A 20,681-nucleotide genomic window follows, 5' to 3' on the forward strand; every position below is an offset into this window, starting at 1 on the left:
AGAGACTTTGCCCTGAGCTACTACATCCTTAGTCCTTTTTTAAAAACATTCGTGAGAGACAGGGTCTTAACTAGGTTGCTTAGGCTGGGATCAAACTTGGATCCTCCTGTCTCAGCTTCCCATAATGCTGGGATTACGGCTGTCAGGTTTTCTGATAAAGTGTGAAGACAGCAGTACTTGGTTTCCTCCCTGCTATTCCCCACTGTCTGCTCGTGCCAGGATTCTTAGTAGAGGGAGGGGAGGGGACCCTCCCACAGTGCAATGAAATCCTCTCTTGGCTTTTACCCTTTTAAAGACTGGGAAGAGAACACTTTGATTTGAGAATTAAAGGCTTTCTGAGGGTTCCAGGTTGGAATTAAAGTGCATTAGGACATTCTTGAGTGTGTACCAGCCCCCGGGGCCCTGCAGCTGACTGGGTGCTAGCTTTGGTATAACAAGCAGCTCCTGTTACCCATGTCCCTTTCTGTACCTTCTCTAGCGTCGTCCCTTCTAAAGCCAGGTTTGACTCCGGCTGTGGTAAAAGGCTGGGAAATGTGAACAGATAAAAAATCTTGGCTAACTGGAATTGTGTTTTTTTTTATCTGTGACCCACCTTGGGGTTGGTATGTCCCCCGGTCACCAGGCATGGGTGGGTGTGGGTGGAAATTGTGCCTGTGTTTGTCCCAAGGGGACGGAGGGCTCTGGAAGAGACGACAAGAACAGGTTGATGGCTAAAGCCCCTGTGCTCTGTCTTCTGAGGCCCCGCGGAGAGTGGGCGGGGCTTGGTCTTCCCTGGTTCTCAGGGCAGAGCGGACAGGAGGCTCCTTTCTCTCTCCTCCCTTCCCTCCCACCATCTCTCTCCACCTCTTCCCACCGCAGGCGCTCCTGTTTTCTCTGCCAGAGGCTTCCCTTTCCTACGGGTCTGTATAAACGGGAGCATGGCTCAGATATTCTTTTTGTCTGATTTCTTTGTCCTCACTAATTATTTTCAAATTCACCCAAGTTTTTGCCTGTTTCGGTAGTCAGTTCCTTTTTATGGCTGGGTAATGTTTCATTATATAGATATAAAGGGAGGAATGCTGACTTTTGGGAATTTTTTGTCATTTGAAAAGTTTCATGGGTTTTTTGTTGTATTTCCATTTTCTAAGTTTCTTATGGAGGAGTATTTTTTTCTTTTAAATATGCTTTAAAGTTTATTGGCCATACGTTTTCACTTAATGAAGCAAGGGAGTGTGCTGTGTCTACTGCCTGCTCTATGCCAGGCTCGGTGGCACTTGCAGGGGGCAGAAGGAGTCGTGTTCCAGGCAGTGGCTGACCTGCTCACAAGGCGCGGCCATGAACAGCAGCACCGGGTGTGGGGCTGGGTGCTGCTCTCTGGAGCCTAGCGGAGCAAGCAGGGATTTCAGCTCCCTGACCCAAGCTCGGGAGGCTGCAGAGCGAGTCGTTACCCTCTCAGCCTGTGTATTAAAAAAGAAGACAAATAGGGGCAGGGATTTAGCTCAGTGGTTCTGCTACCTGCCTTGAAAGCTCAAGGTCCCGAGTTCGATCCCCAGTAACAATAACAACAACAAAAGACAAATTGTCCCAGATGATCGTTTTGGAATATTCTCTCATCTCATAGTCTCCTGACCTTGCACCAACTTGTTCTAGAAACTACTTTGAAATTCAGGGGTGGCTGCTCAGCACTGCCATTTTGTTTGTTTGTTTCTCACCTGCAGAGGGTCCTGAAGTGCCCCCCTTACCCTCTCTGATTGTCGAGAAGAAAGGACTTTGAGTCACTGTCCGTGTCCCCACACCCAGCCACCATCCAAGAGTGACTCTTGGTCACTGGTTTCTGGGTGACCCAGGGGTGCGGGCAGGCAGTGAGGAGTCGGAATGTGGACACAGACACCTGTCCTTCTTGGTGTCTTTCCCGGGTGAAGGAAGTCTAGAGGTGCTGGGAGTTGAGGAGACATGAGAGACGAGGCGGGGCCGTCATTTGTAGTTGAGGCCACCGTGCTGCTGTCCCGCCTGGCTCTGGGCACAGCCAGAGGGAGCACCTGCCTGCTCCGAGATGGGGCCCAGATGTCTACGTGCTTTCTCAGCTGGCAGATCCAGCTGATAAAAGTCTCCAGGTGACTAATGTTTGTCAAGCAGAGGTCCGGCAATACTCAAGTTCTCCCTGCAGCCTTAGCCACGGATGACTTGGCCTCTCTGGCATGGCAGGTGCCATGGCGGAGCTTCCTCATTCAAAAGCATTTTCTCACCTCCCGCAGTTCCCTTGTTGCCCCTCAGCCCAGCGAACTGTGCTGTCAGCCCCTGCTGTTTCTAATTGTACCCAAGACCAGCTGGTCTCTGGTATTGGGCCTCTGGCTGCGATGTGTGTCACCAGGCTCAACTTCTTGGTTGGCTTCTGTCCCTTTCCTCCATCTTCTGAGCCACTGTGGAATGGAGCCAGTTTAACCTACTTGGGTGTGTTAAGTCGAGTCTCCCTGCCTTCCACAGGTTCCTACCCCCATCGGGCAGGGAAGCCGAAACACAGGAGTTATGTAATCATACCAGGCCTTTGGTGCTAAATGATGGGGACAGTTGGGGGCGTAGGCCTCCAAGGAGACAGGATGGAGGGAGCTTCTTGCAGGCAGAAAGAGCCACCGGATGCTGTGGCTGTGGATATTACTTGGTGGTAGGCGGGGCCAGGCTGAGTGGGGATGCCTGAATATATGAGACAGTTTCGAGTGTCCAGAACCCTAGGGAGAGAGCGTCCCCTTTTCTGTTCTCTTGATTGTAGCTTTTTAGGGATGCAGCTTTTGGCCGAAAGCCATGAGTTGACAAGGGCAGTGTCAGCAGTAGGGCTTCTGCCACCCTTGCATTGTAAGTGCCTGCCTGGGTTACCTGAAGCCTTCCCCTGTGCCCACTTGGAATTCCCGTCTTCCTACCCAGAGGGGTTTTTTTGATGTCTTGGGTAAAATTGCCCCTAAGGAACCAGAGCCCTTTGTTTAGGTGCCACAGGGAGTCTGCACCCCAGATGGAAAGGAATGCTGACTGGCTGTGGGACTGCCCCTGGACTCTGGTGCCTGGGACATACACGACACCCACTGTGTGCTCACAGATCAGTGGAAATTGCTTTTGCAGGCTGGCGAGGCCGTGTCCTGGGAAGAGGAGTGTGTTCATGGGGTGACAGCCAGAGGTGTCCTGGCCAGACTCTGAGGTCCTCCGGTTATTTATTTTATTCCGTGGTCCTTAAATGAATTTTTCTGGCATGGAATGCCCCCCCCCCACCTTACTTCTGCTCCTGGCTTTTAGCCTTCCTGACTGAACTGGGAGGTTTGAGAAGCTGGAAGGTTTTGGGGGATCTCTTAACAAATAGGAAGCAAGGGCTGTGGTTGCCGACTTCACTAGGAGTGTGGTAAAGGAGAAGCTGAGGGAGGCCTTGGCCTAAGCTCCACCCCTCCGCTCTAGCCTCCCTCGATCACACAGTTGACACACTACATGTTCCATAGCACTCGGGATATCGTGCTATCTTTCTGCCAGTGACTCATAATCAAGGAAGTCAGAACTGTACAGTTAACACAAAAGCTCTCCCCCGCCAGCTCTCCAGTCACAAACACCCGTCTGCTTTTTCTCTGAGTCTTTGGAAACTCTTCAATTTGTTTTGCTAGAACAAGGCAGCCAGGTGTCCTCATCATTGTCCTGTTCCATTCGCCTTACCCTGAAAGGCCGTGAGAATCTTCTCTGGGGAAAGGAAGAAGAAAGCGGAGCCCAGCCCCACGCGTGCCGCCTGCCCACGGGTGGTGAATCACGCTGGGAAGAAAGGGAGGGAGAGGAGACAGCGCTTCGTGGTCGCTACTTTGTAGAAGAGAGTGAAAAACAGTGACTAAGAGCCCTGTAATAAGAATTGTTCGCTTTGTGAACTCAGCTAATACTGAAGTCCAGTAGCAGATAAGACTTGAGAAATTGCTGCTGTCGTGGGAGGTGGCTTTTCCATGCCCTGCCCTTACTATTTTTAAGAGAACAAAGGTGTTTCTCCATCTTCTTTCAGAGAAGCTTGAGATGGGTATTTCCACCTCCCTTGCTGCTGCCACACTTGCTTTCTCCTCTTCAGAGCAGAGGGTTCAGGAGACAGAACGAACCCGCCTCTTTCTCCCCTCTTTTTACCTTTGCCTCCAAAGTTAGACTCTTGAGGCTGATAAATGTTTTCCCTAAATACTCATTTTTGTTTCCCCAAATGGAGCATCGTGTGGTTATAGAAAGGAGTCCTTTTGTCCTACGGGCTTCAGTTTTGTATTTTATTTTATTCTCTTTCACATGGACCGTGCAGATTGATCTGTGTCCCCAAAGTGGTTTGGAAGCTGGGTCTGCAGGCGCTGGCCCGTGACCTGCTCTGCTGTGGGGGAGCCCAGCCCACGCGACATCTCAGCTCGCCAGCGTGGTACCTTTGTCCCTACTTGCATGGTGTGAGATCAGCTGTAGGGGTGGCGGCTGTAGGAAAAGCTGGGGGTAAATGCATCTTTGCCTTCAGCCGATCAGAAGATGGCCAAGGCCTGTGTGGGTCCTAAACATTTCATGAGATCTCTTCAAGACCAATGAACTGCCATTGGGATGAGTTCCACTCCACGTGGATGTGAGCAGCAGGTGTCCCACAGAGTGAAGCGGTCATTCAGGAGGTTCTGTGTGTCCTAGCAACTCTCCCGTGTTTTGCAGTAATCAGGGCTCAGTCCAGGTCTTTATCACATCTTTTGTTTGTGTCCTAAGGGTTCTGTGATCCTGCGATACTTGAGAAAGAACACTCCCTGTCCATGTGCTTGGAAGGAAAACAGCTTGTGAAAACCAAAGCCATTAAATGGAAATTTGTTCCTCCTCCTCCTCCTGCTCCCCCAGGTTTAACCTCTTTCTTCGCGTGGCACGAGGATGACTTCTTCCTCAGAGCCAAAGGGGACCCTCTGCTCATTCACACTGTTTTGCAGTGACACAGAACTAGGTTTGGAGTGTGACACCCAGGTTCAACCCAGACACTGCTTCTTGCTGTTCTGGGTGACTCAGGGCAAGTTGTCCAACACCCTGTGAATATTTCCTCTGTGAAATGGAAGCGATGAGACCCCTGTCCCCCGCAGGGTCCCCATCTCTAATGTAGTCATGCATGAGAAGCCGTGGGCCAGCGCCTGCTCTGGGGTCTCAGTGGCTTCTGTTTCCCTCCACCTGGGCCCAGCTGGGGGCATTTCCTTAATCTGGGGGTTCTCAAGAAGTGGAGGGGCAGCGCATTTGCCTCCTGCAGGGAACCCTAGGCAAAATCTGGAGACAAATTGGTGCATCACAACTTGGGGGGGGGGGGTGTTCCTCGCACCTGCAGGAGGTAGCCAGGGCTGTGCGTAAACACACTCTAGGCTCTCCTGAATGAATGACCCGACCCCGTGTCACTTGTGCTGACACAGAGGAACTCCGGGTTTCCCTTCACTCAAGCTGGATATGGAAAAGTGCTGGGTGTTGCATGCTATTCAGATGATGGGACACAGTCAGGCTGAGCTTCCTCCACTGATCCAAGGCCTCCCTTTCTGGGCCTCCTGGCCCTGGCCCTGGCCCTGGGAGATGAGATGCCTGAAGGGCCGGATGAGTTTCTGGGGGGGCTCCAGCCCTCTCTACAGAGCAAGGTGAGGGGTTCTCGGGCTGTCTCCTCCAGGAATCCCCCCAGAAGGTTCCTATGACCTCTGCAGCCCCCACTCAGGGCACCCCATCTGCCCGGGCCACTCGCCAAGGTCCTGAGCCTGCTGCTCTGGAGAAGCATCCAGGAGAAATGGAAGCCGAGACATCAGCTGCTGGCTGGGGGGTGGGGTGGGGACCTCAGCCTGGCATGTTGTCGTCTGCTTTTCCCCAGACTGGCAGAGCTGAAGGCCAAAGCTCTCAGTGCTGTACACTTGCAGGTTCCGACAGAAACGGGGCTGTCCTTGGTAGGCGGACTGCAGTAGGACGTGCCTAGAGTTATGAAATCCTGTTTATGAAATCAGCTCCTTGTGGCCAAGTGGAGCTGGGATATTAAAAACACACCCCGTGTATACTTCCGGAGCTGCGGAGAATGCTTGGGAAATGGGCAGAGCTGGGTTGTGTGGTCCCTGGGTAGAGCTCACAGCATAACCCCAGTTACCCAGAGTCTGGTCCCCTCCCTCAGTTCCTTCTGTGTGATGGCAAATGAGAAGAACACCTTAAGTTGGAAAAAGAGTTGAAATAACAAGAATTAAAAGCTTTCAAAGTGATCAGTATATGCAGCATTTGGCCTGGTTTGTCATTTGTCTGTTTCTCTCTCCCTCCCTCCCTTCCCTCCTTTTCTTTCCCTTTCCCTCCCTCCCATCCTTCCATCCTTCCGTCTTTCTTTCTGCTAGATAAGTGCCTTACCAACCACTAATTGCTCCTCTCCCACCCTTGATTTCTTTCTGTTCATAACTTTTTTTTTTTTGGTACTGGGGAATGAATTTGGGACCTTGTGCTTGTGAGGCAGGCAGTGGAGCCACTGAGCTAAATCCCCAGCCTGATAACTTTTAATTTCAATATAACTTAAAACTTCAGAAGGCTATGTTATAGAACAAGACATTACATTATATGTCCTGAACTCAGGGCCATCAATTGCTCCCTTTCTTTAAAAAAAAAAAAAAATAGTAGCCCTTGTCATCCTGACCTTGAGCAGGTGCTCAGTGTGTCAGAGTCTGTTTCCTCCTCGAGGGAGGAATGGGTTAAACTAGCGGCTTTCAGGGGCCCTTGGGTACCTGTAGCACAATTCTCCATAGTGGGGTTTCAGGGACACATTGCATTATTTCGCCTGGACACTTTATTCTCTGAACACCAGACCTCTGTTTTGTCACGTGCAGCTGGGAGACTCAACTCATAACTTCTGGCCCAGAATAAAGGATGCTTTGCCTGTGCTTCCGAAAGGAATGGACACTGTGAACCCCCAGATCACACATTCCTACCAGCAGGTAGTGCTTCTTAGCACTGCTCCCTCAAGCAGCTGTCCTGGGCCTCCCCTGGCTACAGGCAGGCTCTGAGATCTGCAGGAGTGCTCTTGGGGGATGCCAGGAACCCACAGGCCAAGAGCGACCACTGCAAGGGGCTTTTACATCACCTGAATTTTCTCTGCCTTCCTTGAAGCTCTGTGCAGTGAGCACTGAACCCACACTTAAGTCATTCAAGCCTGGCTTTTTCCTTTGAACCAGAAAGCAAAAAGAAAAAAAATAAAACCTATCTGTAATGCGACACTCCAGAAAAATGGAGAAGAAAGACTTTATTGCAGCTGAGCAAACCCAGAGATAGCAGAGCAGCTTGCTTGCAGTCACAGGGACGGGTGAGAGGGGCGGGTACGACAGAGGGCAGCTCGGTGGCACTGGCTGATGGTGTACGTGTGTGACGACGAGTGTAGGCTCCTGTCACTTGCTGGCAAAGCTAGGATCAGAGATGACCTTTCCTGACATAGCAGATGTTAAAGGGCGTGTGGGGGAGATGGAAAGATAGAGTGAACCTCGATGAAATGGTTGCTGGGGTTTGGTTTCTCAGTTATTAATTAACATGCTGCTTGGGCCACTTCAACTTGAGATGAGTATTTGGGGTAAGGTCACATTTTATGCAAGTTGACTCCCAAAGCTTACAGGTAGGTTGTTTTCTATAAATAAAAATTAATCCTTCTGAACTGGCCCAGTCTTCTCTGGTAGTGTAGTCAAGGTCAGGAATGGGGTGTTCCCCATTCAGAGGTTCACCGGCTGTGAGTCACACAGGCTGGCTTCATTTTATGTTAACTCTGGGCTGTAGGAAAGTTGGTTTAACCTCTCAGATGCCCTATTTCCCAATTAGTATACAGAGATACTGATTGTGGCAAGTTTAGTGGAGTCTGTATTAGTCAGCTAGTGTTGTGTAACAAACACTCCAAAGACTCACCTCCAGCTAGAGATTGTTCATCCTTGCTCTTGCTCCTGTGTCTCACTGGGCTCAGATCCTTGCATGGGCCAAGGGCAGCAGCTGCCTGGGGATCCTGTGGTGCTGGCAGAGGAGCAGGATAGCAGGGAGAAACACACAGTGATGCTCAGTTCTCTGAGTATGCTCCAGTTCCTGCTTTTGTGTCATGACATTGCACCCAGGCCAGAGTGCATGCTGAGTACATCGGATGTGTTCTGGAACTTGTACCTCCATCCCCGTGCTCCCCCTGATCGATGTGGGTGGCTGATCACTGGTACCAACGACAGGAGAGGCTTTTGGCTGAGGGGCCCCAGCCATGCCCTGTCACCCTGGGGAGCACCCTGTTGGGCTCCACCTTCATGTTGAACTCTGGCATGGCCATGTTGTGTCCCAGGCTGTGGCTCCCCCCACCATTTTGGGACACTTTACAGGTCCTACTTGGAGCCAATGGGAGGAAACCTAATTTCCTCCCACAGGAAATTATTTGGCTAGTGAGGGATGTATTTAAAGATTAAAACCTTCTGTCAAAGGAGCTGGAGAGAGTTGCTGGAGAAAGTTGTTTGGGGGTCTCGGGAAGTCACTGGGTGTGGGCAGCGATCTCAGCCATGTACTAGCAGGTTGCTTCCTGGGACTCTGCTCTGTGCAATGGCAGCTGCTCTGGGGCTGGGAGGAGACTGATGCAGAGGGAAGAGTAGGTGGGAGACAGACCCTTTTTCTGGCACTAAGCACATTTATGGGGACATCAGCTCAGAATTAAGACCTATTTTGTTGGATTTACTTAGTGGGCCCGGTGCCCTGTAAGGCTTGGGAGGGCGTGTTCCTAAAACAGAGCTCTATTAAACCCAGCAGCAGAGACTCCCAGCTCACTATTACTATTTAACAAGCATCAGTGCGTGTTTTAAATGGGACAGAAAGGGAAAAAGGAACAGCACCAGGGCACTGGGCCCTGGGCAGCCCGGAATCTGAGCCAGGAGTAGTCGCTGATGCAGAAGAAGTAATGAATGAGATGCCTTTCTTGTCTTGAGTTTGGGAATTTTATGGCACGGACTAGATGACTTCTAGAGAAGCCAGCCAAGTCAGCCTGGTGGTCATGTGCTTGTCAGCTGGAGAGCCAGACAGCGTGTGCCCATCCATCTCCCTGTCATCAGGATCCTGTGTGACCCTAGGACTGGGCCATGCCTCTTGGATGTCCGGGGACACAGTGAAGTGGCACCATTAGGGGACTTGCCTGATGAGCTGTAGGGACAGGGGGGATGTGAGAGCAGGGGCAGAGAAGCCTTGTGAAAATTCAGAGCAGACCCGTGGCCTCATTGTGACCCTCCCATTGGTGGCCTCAGATCACCAAAGCAGAAGAGGGACAGGTGTATCTGAGCACCTTCTTCGGGCTTTCCTCTGCCAGACCCTGTCATGCCCATGTGACAGTCATGGTATGCAGAGGTAACGACAGTACATTCCTGCTGTTTATGGTGTCGTTGCTATGTGCTGAGGGCTTTCCTCGTGGAGCATCACTTAGTCCTCCCAGCGGGCCAGTGAAGGGGCTGCTGTTTCTGATGAAAAAATGAAAGACCGGAAGTGACTCGCTCAAGTTCACATAGCGAGCAGAGTCAGGATTTACATCCAGGTTTATCCAAGTCCAAAGCCCTTGCCTCTTTTTTAAACTTTTTTTTTTATTGTGATACGGTTTGCAAATAAGCTACACATATTTAAAGTGTATAATTTGATAAATTTTGACATGTGTCTATACCTTTAAAACCACCACTATAGTCAAGACAACAAACATAACCTTTGCCCCTCAAAAGTCTCCTCATGCCCTTGCTCATTCCTGCCCCCCCACCCCGCAGTCCCCCCCTGAAACTGCGCATCTGCTTTCTGTCACTATGGATTCGTTTGCATTTTTTACTTTACATTACTCCATAATTTCACAAACAGGATTGGGTCTGGCATCTTTCACTAGGTGTAATTATTTTTGGATCCAGTCCCAACTTTGCATGTATCATTAGCCCATTCTTCCAGTTTGTTGGGTGGTGTTCCTTGGTATGGATTTGCCACCGTGTTTTATCTGTTCATGCACAAGTATCTGGATGCACGCTTTCATTTCTGCTGGTAAATGCTCAGAAGTGGAATGGGTGGACAGTGTACTGGGTTGTTTTGAACTTTTTGTATTAGTACGTGTTTGTAGTGTATAATGTTTATGTCCCTTTTGGGGAGTTGGTACATGTAGATAACACATCCTTTTCCTCCCCTCCCTCTATCTCTTGACCCCCTTCTCATTTGAGAAAGATCTACCTCCTCAATTCCTATTATCTCTTATTTTGCTTTTTATTTATAATTTGGGTTTCTCATATAAGAGAAACCATGTGATATTTAATCTTGTGCGTCTGATTTATTTCACTTAACCTTATAGTATTGAGGTGCACCCATTTTCCTACAAATGATCTGTTTTTCTTTATGACAGAGTAGTACTCCATTGTGTATAAATATCACATTTTCTTTATTCATCTGTTGATGAACATAGAGGATGCTTCCAAGATTTAGCTATATGAATTGTGCTGCTATAAACATGGGTATGCGTGGATCACTGTAATATGATGTCATTAAATCTTTGAGGAAGAAACCTAGAAGGGGAATAGCTGGGTCAAATGGGATTTCTGGTTTTTAGTTTTGTTGAGGACTTTCCATACTGATTTCCACGGTGGTTGTACTAGTTTACATTCCCACCAATGCCAAAGGGTTCTTTTTAACCCTCACAGCCTCGCTAGCATTTGTTATTTGATTTCTTTTTTTTTTCTTTTGGTACCGGGGATTGAACTCGGGTCCTTGAGCTTGGTGCAGCAGGCGGCGAAACCACTGAGCTAAATCCTTGGCCCGTTATTTGATTTCTTCGTAATACCCATTCTAAGAAACTGCCGAACTGTTTTCCAAAGTACAGTAATTGGACCATTTTACATTCCCATCAGCAGTGGATGAGAGTCCCAGGCACTCCACAGCCTTGCCTGATGGTTTTAGCTGTTTTCCTGATTGTGTGTGGAATTTCACTATAGCTTTAATTTGTCCTTCTCTGAAAACTGATATCGTTCGTTCATGTGTATATTTGCTATCTTTACATTTTTAGTGTAGCATCTGTTCACATCATTACCTGTTATTTTAAAATTGGGTTCTTAGTATTGAATTTGTGGAGTTCCTTACCCTAAAACCAGGTCTTTTATCACATATATGCTTTATAAATCTCATCTCCCAGGTTGTTGCCTTTTCGTTCTTTTGACAATGTCTTGCAAAGATCAGGAGCTTAGATTTTGATGACCAGTATCTCAACTTCCTTTTTCTGGATTGTGGTTTTCGTATGGTATCTGGGACATCTGAGCCTGAAGTCAGCAAGATTTTCTCCAGAGTCTTAGAAGTTTTGCCATGTTAAGCTTTACCGTGTGATGCACCCTGGTTGATTGTTTTTTGGCTAGGTATAAGATGTAAGTTGAAGTTCATTTTTCTTGTGTGTGGCTACTTGATTTCCTGGCACATCACTGAAAGGCTACCTCTGTGAGGTTCAGCGACCTTGACCTACTGGCCTCTGGCTGGGGCTTTTGTCAAACCCCGATGAGGAAATGTGGCCACTTCCTTAAACTGTGGGCACCCGGTGACTTCGCAGGGGTGACAGCAGCCATGTAACTCTCTGTCCAGCTCACCACTTCCCACTCTCCCTTTCTCCCCACTCAGCCACAGCTCAGTGCCCTGTCTGGGCCGGGCAGCTGCAGTGACGGAGTAGGCAGTAATGCTCAATGGTTGGTACTTTGCAAAGACCTTCCAGATGGACACCAGACTTTGTGAAGTCAGGGGAGGGGCAGAATGCACCTCATTTCTAGACAAGGCAGTGGAGGGTTCTGGATTCCCCATGTCTTGCCCAGGCTCTTGCAGCGAGGAGAAGCGAACCACCTCTTGACCCCAGGTCTTGGGACTCATCTGCCAGGCTTTCTCTCGTACCTTGGGGACTAGACCCCATCTGTTCTCTCTTTCTCTGCCTGGTAATTACTGTTTTCAGCTGTAGGGGTTCCTTGGTCCCAGCCCCCATGGGAGGGAGGTAATTACATCTTTCCAGATGCCCTCAGTCAGCAGCTCTGGGTCTGTCCCTGTGACCAAGCCCAGCGCTGACCTTCCTGCCCTCCCCATGCCAGACCAGAGGCTTGGGGCTGCCGATTGGCTCCCTCTGTCTCTTCTTAGTTGGTGCTTCTGGGTGCATCTGGGAGCCCCCCCCCCCACAGAGGGCCCATGAATCCTGTTCCCCAGGCCCACGGTTATGCTTGGTCCTAAGGGGACACAGAGGGACAGCTTGCAAATAGCTCCTTGCCAGCTCTGCTCAGCAATTAGGAAAACTGTGGCGGGTCCTGGATGGGGCACTTAGGGTCCCTAGTTCCTGAGCACCCCACTCACCACTCTCCACCCTGCCCACGCAGCCAGAATCATCTCGAGGCCTAACTCTCACACTTGGGCAGCGCTGAAGCATCTCAGAGGCTTCATTACCAGTCGCTTTTAGAAAAAAGGCAGAATCTCTTCTCATCCCCAAAGCCCTGCCCAGAGAGCTGGCTGTCCTCTAGATCCTCTGGTCCCCTCTACCCAAGCAAAGCTGGATGAGCCGTGCATGTACTTTCCTGGATCACGACTTGTGTGTCCCTTTCCCACGCTGCCATGTGCTGCTTGGCCTGGATGGTGCTGGCCTGCTCCGGGAGCTGTGGGGTCCTCAGCCTTCTGTAGTGGGTCTGCTTGCTTCTTCTGGGGTCCTTTTCAGCTTGGCGTAGGGCCTTTGCAGCTGGGAGCGAAGTGGAAGGGCCCAGCTTGCCCCATGCCAGCCAGCAGACCTGTTGGGAGCTTCCAGCAGCCAAACCCACTCTGCTTTCTCTGTCTGCCCTCCCTATCCTGGCAGGTCCCTGGATGGTCGCCTGCAGGTGTCCCATCGGAAGGGGCTCCCCCATGTCATCTACTGCCGCCTGTGGCGATGGCCGGACCTGCACAGCCACCACGAGCTGCGGGCCATGGAGCTGTGTGAGTTCGCCTTCAACATGAAGAAGGACGAGGTGTGCGTGAACCCCTACCACTACCAGAGGGTGGAGACGCCAGGTACGCCTCCCGGGAGGGTCTGCGCCGCTGTGGGGCTCAGGAGCCCAGTGCTGGCCTGGCCTCGGTGCTGAGCCACCTCTGCCTTCTCTGCCTGGACAGTTCTACCTCCTGTGCTGGTGCCGCGCCACACAGAGATCCCAGCCGAGTTCCCCCCGCTGGAGGACTACACCCATTCCATCCCCGAGAACACCAACTTCCCCGCCGGCATCGAGCCCCAGAGCAATATTCCAGGTACGTTGTCCCTGTCTCCCTCACTGTTCCCCTCGCCACTGTGTGCACAGCACTAGCCCAGCCCCTCGGCCCGTTGGGAAAGGACCCGTGGCCTGGGCTCCCCACTGGCTAATGATGCTTTGCTTGGCACGGAGGAGCAGTGTGACCCTTCTGCTCGGCCCCAGCGCCGTCCCAGTGCAGTCATTTCTTTTGGAAGTGGAAATAGCAACACTGTCTTGCTCTCGGCTCACCCTCATGGCAGGAGGACTGGTGTTCAGGCTGGGGTCTGCCAGTACCCTGGGGCTCGGACCCAGGCAGGGATGACAGCCTGGGTGGGAGTTGAGGTCACTCTGAGTTTTCACTCTGCGGGGGAGAAGCTGGCGCCCTACGGAAGATTGCAAATGTTTGTGGAAGCCCCTTATTTACATGCAAATAGAGTGTGAATCACTGCACTCTGGTGTCCTGAGGAGGTGGTCGGCCACCCTCTGGCGAGACACACACACACACACACACACACAAAGGCAGCAAGGACAGTGATCCAGCTGCGCTTCTTTCAGAGCCTTCTAATTTGACGTGGCTTTCGCTCTGGCTTAGTTTGCAGGCTGGGGCGGCTGTGGGCCCATGTGCTTGGGACCTGTGTGCTTGGGCAGAGCTTTCGAGAGTGCCCTGCCCGGCTACCCAGTCCCTTGCAGGTGGCTGTTGGGGTTAGTTGTCACTCCCCATTGAAACGCTGGCCTTGGAGCGCGTATCAGGATGGGTGGGGCAGAGGTTCCAGTCACAGCCTCTGCCATCAGCGAATTGCACCCTCACTGTGGCGCCAAGCACACTCCCTAGAGACCACAAATGACAAATTGCTGCGGGTCTGTGCAGGAGAAGAGGCAGGGCTGAGGGATGGGCTTGAGGCCACGGCCCTTGGGAGGACAGAGATGGGTGAGGCAGAGTCCAGAGTTTCCTGCAGCAGGGGAAGTCAGCCTGCAGCAGCTCCCCTGCCTCTCAGAACAGCTGCTTCAGACTTGGAAGTCAGAATGGCCGTGTTGAACCAGCCGGGGCCCTGGGGGATCTCAGGTGGGCAGGCCCAAGGCCCAGGGACCTTCTAGCGCCCCATACTGAGTGTGCCACAGTTGCAAAAGGTGTCCCAGGGCTGCGCCACACAGGCCTTCTCACAGGCCACCTGTTTTCTGCTTCCCAGAGACCCCACCCCCGGGCTACCTGAGCGAAGATGGAGAAACCAGTGATCATCAGATGAACCACAGCATGGATGCAGGTCCGGCAGGCGTGGCGTGCTCGCTGTCCTTGCGGGGTGGCCGGCCCCTCCCCTCTGTCCCTTCCTCTCATGTGCTCCCACCTCATCCAGTCTCTCCAGGGTTCACAGTGACCACCCTGTGCTGGTCCCAGACAGTTAGCAGTCACCGTGCTGCCTCACCGTGAAGACACCGTGGGGTGGGCAGAGGGTGTGCCGGGCAGTCATGGGGGCCTGGGCAGGAGAGCCTGGTGTGGCCGGAGCCCAGGGATGTCCAGGCCAGGCTGCTCAGTGAGGGTGGACACACACTCTCCTGGGTTCATGGGGAGCCAGCGCAGGCCTGAAGCTGGTGTGGGTCTGGTGGCAGAGGGTGGAGGGTGGGCCCAGGGTCCTGAAGCGCTTCAGGTGAAAATCTCGGAGAGCTTGTGGGGAGACCAGGTCTTTTCCAGCGGCCGGTGGATGGCCAGGAAGCAGCTCTCTTTGTATGGGGCCAAATGTGATCAGTGTGCCTCTACATGAGGGATCTGGCCTGGATCTCCCCGCCCCAGCTCCAGATGTTTCCCATGTCATTTGTTATGGGACCAAATTGGCTCCACACCAGCAGCTTCTTGAACGGAGCCTCAGCTGCCACATGAGTGTGCTGTGTTGTGTGTGGCTGGGCGAGGAGGAGGGAGCCGAGTGGCCGCTCCATCCTGGTGATGGAGACAGCGACAGCGGGGATGCCTCCTACACACCTGGCCCGTGTGCAGCTGAACAGACTGCAATTCCTGAAAGAAGGAAGGAGGCTCACATGCACGATGCAGCCGTAGTCGCTGAAATCTTATGTGGGTGCAGCTGCCCTTTTGGGTTGAGCACATCCCCTGAAACTGCTCCCCACAGCAGCTGGCAGTGTGGATGCAGCTGCAGTGCACCAAGGACCTTCCTGTGTCCCTTACCAAGTGGCTGCTGCAGGCTTGCAGCTGTTAACTGGTGGCACAGGGGAGGGCCAGCTAACCAGCGTCTCTCCAGCTGCAGGATTTCTCTTGCCCGTTCTCCCGCTCCCGGCCACCTCCTCTGTATCTGCGGAATGGTGACTACTAGAAACACAGACCAGAGAGGGGTTCTGTCACCCTCTCTACTCTGGTTGCTTCTCCTTCCCCTCCCTCCTTTCTGTCTGCTTGTCACTGTCCCTTCCCTTCCTTCTGCCCTGTCTCAGGCCCCTGTTGTGCACTCAGTGATCCATCTCAAGGAGACACTGGGGGTGTGGCTCCCAGCCAGCCCTCAAAGGGATGGGCAACGATCTCCCATTTATTCTGTTCCTCCTCAGGCTCCTGTCAGGCACGGTGTGGATGTGTCTCAGGCCAGACTTCGCCTTGCTCACCCCTGTGTCTCCCCTCACAGGCACATGTACCCTTTCAGACCAGCGAGGTGGTCACACAGCCTTCCCAGGCCTTTGTGATGGGCACCATTACCAAGTAGCAAACGAAACTTTGAGTGCTTACTACACACAGGCATGGTCTAAACAGTTTTATATGTGTGTCCTGGATTAATCTGTACAGCTCAGAGTAGATGATCTTACTCCTGTTTTTTACCAAGGGAAAAATTCAGGCTCAGAAAAGTCGAAGGTCTTTGGCTGTCAGTGGCTGGGCCTCATCCCCAGTGGGTTAGGGGACATGGTGGAGAAGAACCCACCCTGGGGCTCATCCTTTGTCTTCAGGGTTACAGCTGCCTAGGGCTTATGTGCAGGCCTGGCTTCAAGGACAGCAGATTTCAGGGGTGGAAAGGCAGCCACTGCTTTCTTTGAAGACTGATGTTGTGTGGTTTTTTTCTGTTTTTCTGGTGGTGAGATCATAGAGTACGAATGAGATAGAATTGACTTTCTCACATGCACCATCCTGTCCCACACAAAGCATCGGTCTGGTTGCTGAATCGAGGGTTTGTGCAGTGGGTTCGAGTTGCCTGAGTTGGTCCTTCAAGGTCCCTGAGCCGAAGTGGCGTCCCATGGGTGGAGGGCAGGGGTGACAGGTGCCACGTAGGAGGTCAGCCTTCCACTGCCCTGGGCTGTGTACAGCCAGGGAGAGGCCCTTCCCTGCTCCACTCATTTTCCTGGGGTGCAGCTACCAGGACAGGTGGTGTAAGCTGAGCAAAAGACGCCACCTGTCCTCAGTGAGCACCCAGGAGCCCTGAGTTGCAGCCTTGGTCAGGATCTTAAACCATCAGGACATGGGGGACCTCAGAGCTCATCGTCTTGGTTCATCCATTTCACACATAGAGAAGCTGGGGTGCAGGGAGGGAGAGCGGGGGCCAGGGCCTGAGGTCAGGCCTTCTTCTACAACTTGGGGGCTCAGTCCTAGGCTCCGTCCTGCCGTGGTGAGCCACCCCGTCTTGAAGCTTCACTGCTGTGTCTCACCTTGCAGGTTCTCCGAACCTCTCCCCAAATCCGATGTCCCCGGCACACAATAACTTGGGTGAGTATCTTTGTCGCAGGCCTGGAACCCCTCCAGCCGGCGGCAGGTGGGAAAGGGGCCCCTGAAGGTGAGGCTGCCCACCGCCCTGCTCACCGTGGGGACAGGAGAGGTGGCTGTGTGCCAGGTTAGTATTTCCCCTGGGCGGTGTCAGGCGTGAGTGCACGAGAAGCCCCCAGACCTCTGGTCCTGGAGCCCGGGTTCATGGTCAGCCAAGCGCATGTGTGTGGTTTGGTGCAGAGCTGCGGGCAGCTGTGGGCTCCAGTCTGACTTTCACAGGTGGGGTCGACACACTTACTGGGGTTTTGTCTGAGTATCTCATCTTAGGATAATTTAACTTATTAAGGCAGCAACACAGAAAGAGTTGGGGAAATACCACGGTGCCTCTAATCCCACCCGTACCAGTCTTTGTTTTACTGGTGGGACCATCCTGTTACCTCCTTTTTCCATTTTTTTTCTCCTTGCATTATTTCATTATGTTTCCATATTAATGCCCTGCTCATCTTGAGTTATCCATGATGTTTGGGTGCAGCTGGCCCCTCATTTCCACCGCACCTTGTGCTTGTCAGTCTCTGGGTCAGGGTTTTGAGAGTGGCTCCACCCATCTGGGAGGTCCTTCAGTTCTCAGCATGGGACAAGCTTTGCCAAGTCCTTGTGGTTCCCATATGGGCCCCGCTGAGGGTCCCAAAATGTGTGAAATGTCTGTGTCATCTTTATTGAGGGGAATTTTAAAGAAAATACCAGTTTAGTTTGGTTTGGAGCTTTGTTGCTGGAGCTGACATAGTGGCTCAGGAAAAGTGGTACCCAGGTATGGTGGCTCTCAGTGGCTTTGTGACCCCTGGTTTTGAGACCTGGGTAGACAGTGCCAGGTAAAACTCATTGCCTGGAGATACTGGAAAACCCCTGAAATCAGGCTCCCTGGGGGGTGGGGGGGCACAGAGGAAAAGGCAACCTCGGAGAACTGCTGTGACCTTGCTGCACGGACAGTCTCACTGCGAGCGTGGGGCTCTGCAGAGGGAAGGTTGTGTTTCTTTTTTTTTTTTGGTACTGGGGATCCAACTTGGGTCCTTGTGCTTGCGCAGCAGGCAGCGAAACCACTGAGCTAAATCCCCGGCCCAGGTCGTGTTTCTGATACAGAAGCACTGAAGCTTTGTTACTAGAAACAAACTGAGGGCTAGAAGCTGTGTAACACCTGAGACATTAAAGGCTGGGATTGTGAACTTAGACTGGATTCCAGCCTCTGAGTGGGCTGTGTTGGATCTGTTTTTTGAGCTGTTTTCCCTCCTGAGGCCAAGGTAGCAGGTTTAGTTAACAGACTTTGGGCAGATGTTTCCTGACTTGGTGGCTCAGCCTGCGAGTTGTCCCAGCTGGTCCCTGGCCAGGACTCACTGTCTAGATCTTGGGGTTCAGGGTAATGGGGTGTCTTGAGCTTGGACTTATGCCACAAGTCCCCCTCCCTGCTGCTTGTCTGTGAGGATTCTGAGGTTATTTCTCACGAGGGCAGGGACATCCCTGAGCTGGTCCAGGTCTCACTCTGCTGGGAAGTCTGAATTGAGACAAGTCAGCCTACGAGTCCGGGCCAGGACTCTAGTGAGGCATTTGCTTCCTCTCTGTTGAATGAGCCCCCCCGCCCCAACCCTTCACCATTCAGAACCCACTGGGAGCTCTCACGAGCTGGCAGGGGCTGAGGATCATGGCAGATGCTTCCTGAGGACTTGCTGTTTGGTTCTGCTCAGAGACTTCCTGAGTGCGAGTCTTCAGAACAACTCTGAGGTGGAAGTATTCCTGTTTTCATTTTGCAGAGTAGGAAGCCAAAGAATAGATGGGGATACATTCATCCCAAGTCACACACCTAGTAAATGGAAAAGTGGGCTGTACAATTCAGGCATCCTCCATCATAGCCTGTGTCCCGGTCACAGCCGGGCACCTAGACGGGAGCCAGGTGGACCAGCTGTCTCCATCTGTCTGCCTCTAAAGACCAGAGGTGCTGGGAGGGACAGTGCAGGTGGGGGGCTGGTGGCATGTTAGGGAACTGGGGAGATGACACTGAAGGGGCCCGTGGGGGCTGAGAAAAGAGCCCCAGTGCCATCATGTCCCTGTGGCCTACAGAAGAAAGTTGGTAGTGGGTTGGGGGTTATCCAATGGCAGCTTCATAATGATTACTCTGACCACTGCGTGGAACATAGATTCTAGGGGAAATTTCTGGAGGAAAGACAAAAATACACACACTTTGCCAGCTGCTGCTGAGGGAGGTTGGGATGAATGCCTATCGGTCAGCTTTCCTGCTGCTGAGGCACAATACCCAGCACCCACAATTTAGAGAGGTTTGCCTCACAGTCTCAGGGGATCCAGTCCATGGTCAGCTGGCTCCAAAGCAGGAACATCATGGTGGAAGGGCGTGGCAGAGTGAAGCTGCATAGTTCATGGTGGCCAGGAAGCAGAGCAGAGAGGAAGCAGTGAGGGTCCAGATATGGTTCCCAAAGTCATTCTCCATGACCCACCTAGTCCCACCAGATCCAACCCCCTGGGCCACTCTCAAGCCAATCCAGCTGACAGTCAAGATTAACTGTCACAGTGTCCCACAGAGAAATGGCAGTAGGCCTGGGAGGGCACTTGAGAGGGGTTCTGGGTGTGCAGAATGTTCTGGTCAGCTTTACCTGCGGCCATGGTGAAGCCATCCAACTGAGGCAGGAACGGGGAAGGATCTAGGTGACGATGGCAGTGGGCCGATGAGCTCAGCTGTGTCCCCAGCTGGCTGCAGAGTTGGGGAAGCAGCCAGGGCCTGAGGGGCTGAGATTGAAACCACTGATGGTGACAGCCCTTCCCATAGCAGGCTTTGAGAGGGAGGTTTGTGACCAAGTGCCTGGGGAGGCCTGTTTGTCCCTCATCCCCTGGCAAACAGGCCACTGCTGGGTCACCCCTTTTACCCTACCGGGCACTCCTAGAGCCCACTTTGGCGACTCCCCTGAAGGTGCATCCGCAGTTGTGACAATAGAGGAGTCCGGTACAGAGGAGACCCCACTCCAGAATGGCAAAGGCAGTGCCGGGGTCCTGGGCCCTCAGGATGGGGGCCAACGATGAGGCTGATGTGGGGGTGGGGACACCCTGAAGGACAGTGGCCACAGGTGGGCTCTGCAGAGCTGCAGCAGGAGGAGTGGGAGGCCTGGAGTCCAGCATGAGGAGCGCAAGAGCAGCCTTTGCAGGACGGTCTGTAAGGAGCAGCGGGGGCAAAAGGGCAGAACAAGCCAGGCCACGGAGGCAGCAGGCAGCTGCCTAGGTGCCACTTCTGGATGGCCACTGTGACCTAATCCATAGGATGAGACCAGGCACATGGTGCCTAGAAGGCAGAAGTATCCTAGCATATCTGAGTGTGCCTTTTAGAGAAATGATGATGAAGTCACTGTCACCAAAAGGACTAAAGTGTAAGACGTGCAGGAAGGGGATGTGAGCAGGTGGGGTTCCTGCGACTACGTACCATGCTGCTGAGTGACTCACAGAGCTGGCAGGGGATTGGGGCAGGTGGAGGAGGAGAAAAGGGGTAACTCATTGGAGCCTGCCAGGGGTAAGTGTCCCCTGCTTTACATGAGACATTCAAGTGGCCCGGGAGTGGCTGAGCTGGAGTTTAGGGGTGATGGTTTCCCAGAGTGCCTCAGGCAGGATGCACCCGCCTCCATGCCGGGAGGGCGACATGGCAGTGTCTGGGCAGCCGGAAGGGGGAAGGCCACCAGCCCTGGGGAGAGCATGGGGGTCCTGGTCACAGGCCTGATCCAGAGCCAGGTGTCTTGGGGCTG

General features: G+C 52.7%; 1 protein-coding gene across 3 annotated transcripts in view; it reads left to right on the forward strand.

The window, feature by feature from the left end:
• Positions 1–20,681, forward strand: part of Smad3 (SMAD family member 3) — a 94,615-nt gene that overhangs the window by 60,193 nt on the left and 13,741 nt on the right. For all 3 annotated transcript variants that reach the window (XM_004855597.4, XM_021237020.2, XR_015446480.1), the window contains 4 exons: positions 12,803–12,996; positions 13,096–13,227; positions 14,396–14,470; positions 16,843–16,893. In XM_004855597.4, the coding sequence (XP_004855654.1) occupies positions 12,803–12,996; positions 13,096–13,227; positions 14,396–14,470; positions 16,843–16,893 (452 nt within the window). Of the gene's footprint in view, positions 1–12,802; positions 12,997–13,095; positions 13,228–14,395; positions 14,471–16,842; positions 16,894–20,681 lie in introns of those variants that run through there.

This window comes from Heterocephalus glaber, unplaced genomic scaffold (genome assembly GCF_053883595.1).
Source record: "Heterocephalus glaber isolate CG9 unplaced genomic scaffold, H.glaber_assembly_v1.0 deba00001689, whole genome shotgun sequence".
Taxonomy (NCBI): Eukaryota; Metazoa; Chordata; class Mammalia; order Rodentia; family Bathyergidae; genus Heterocephalus; species Heterocephalus glaber.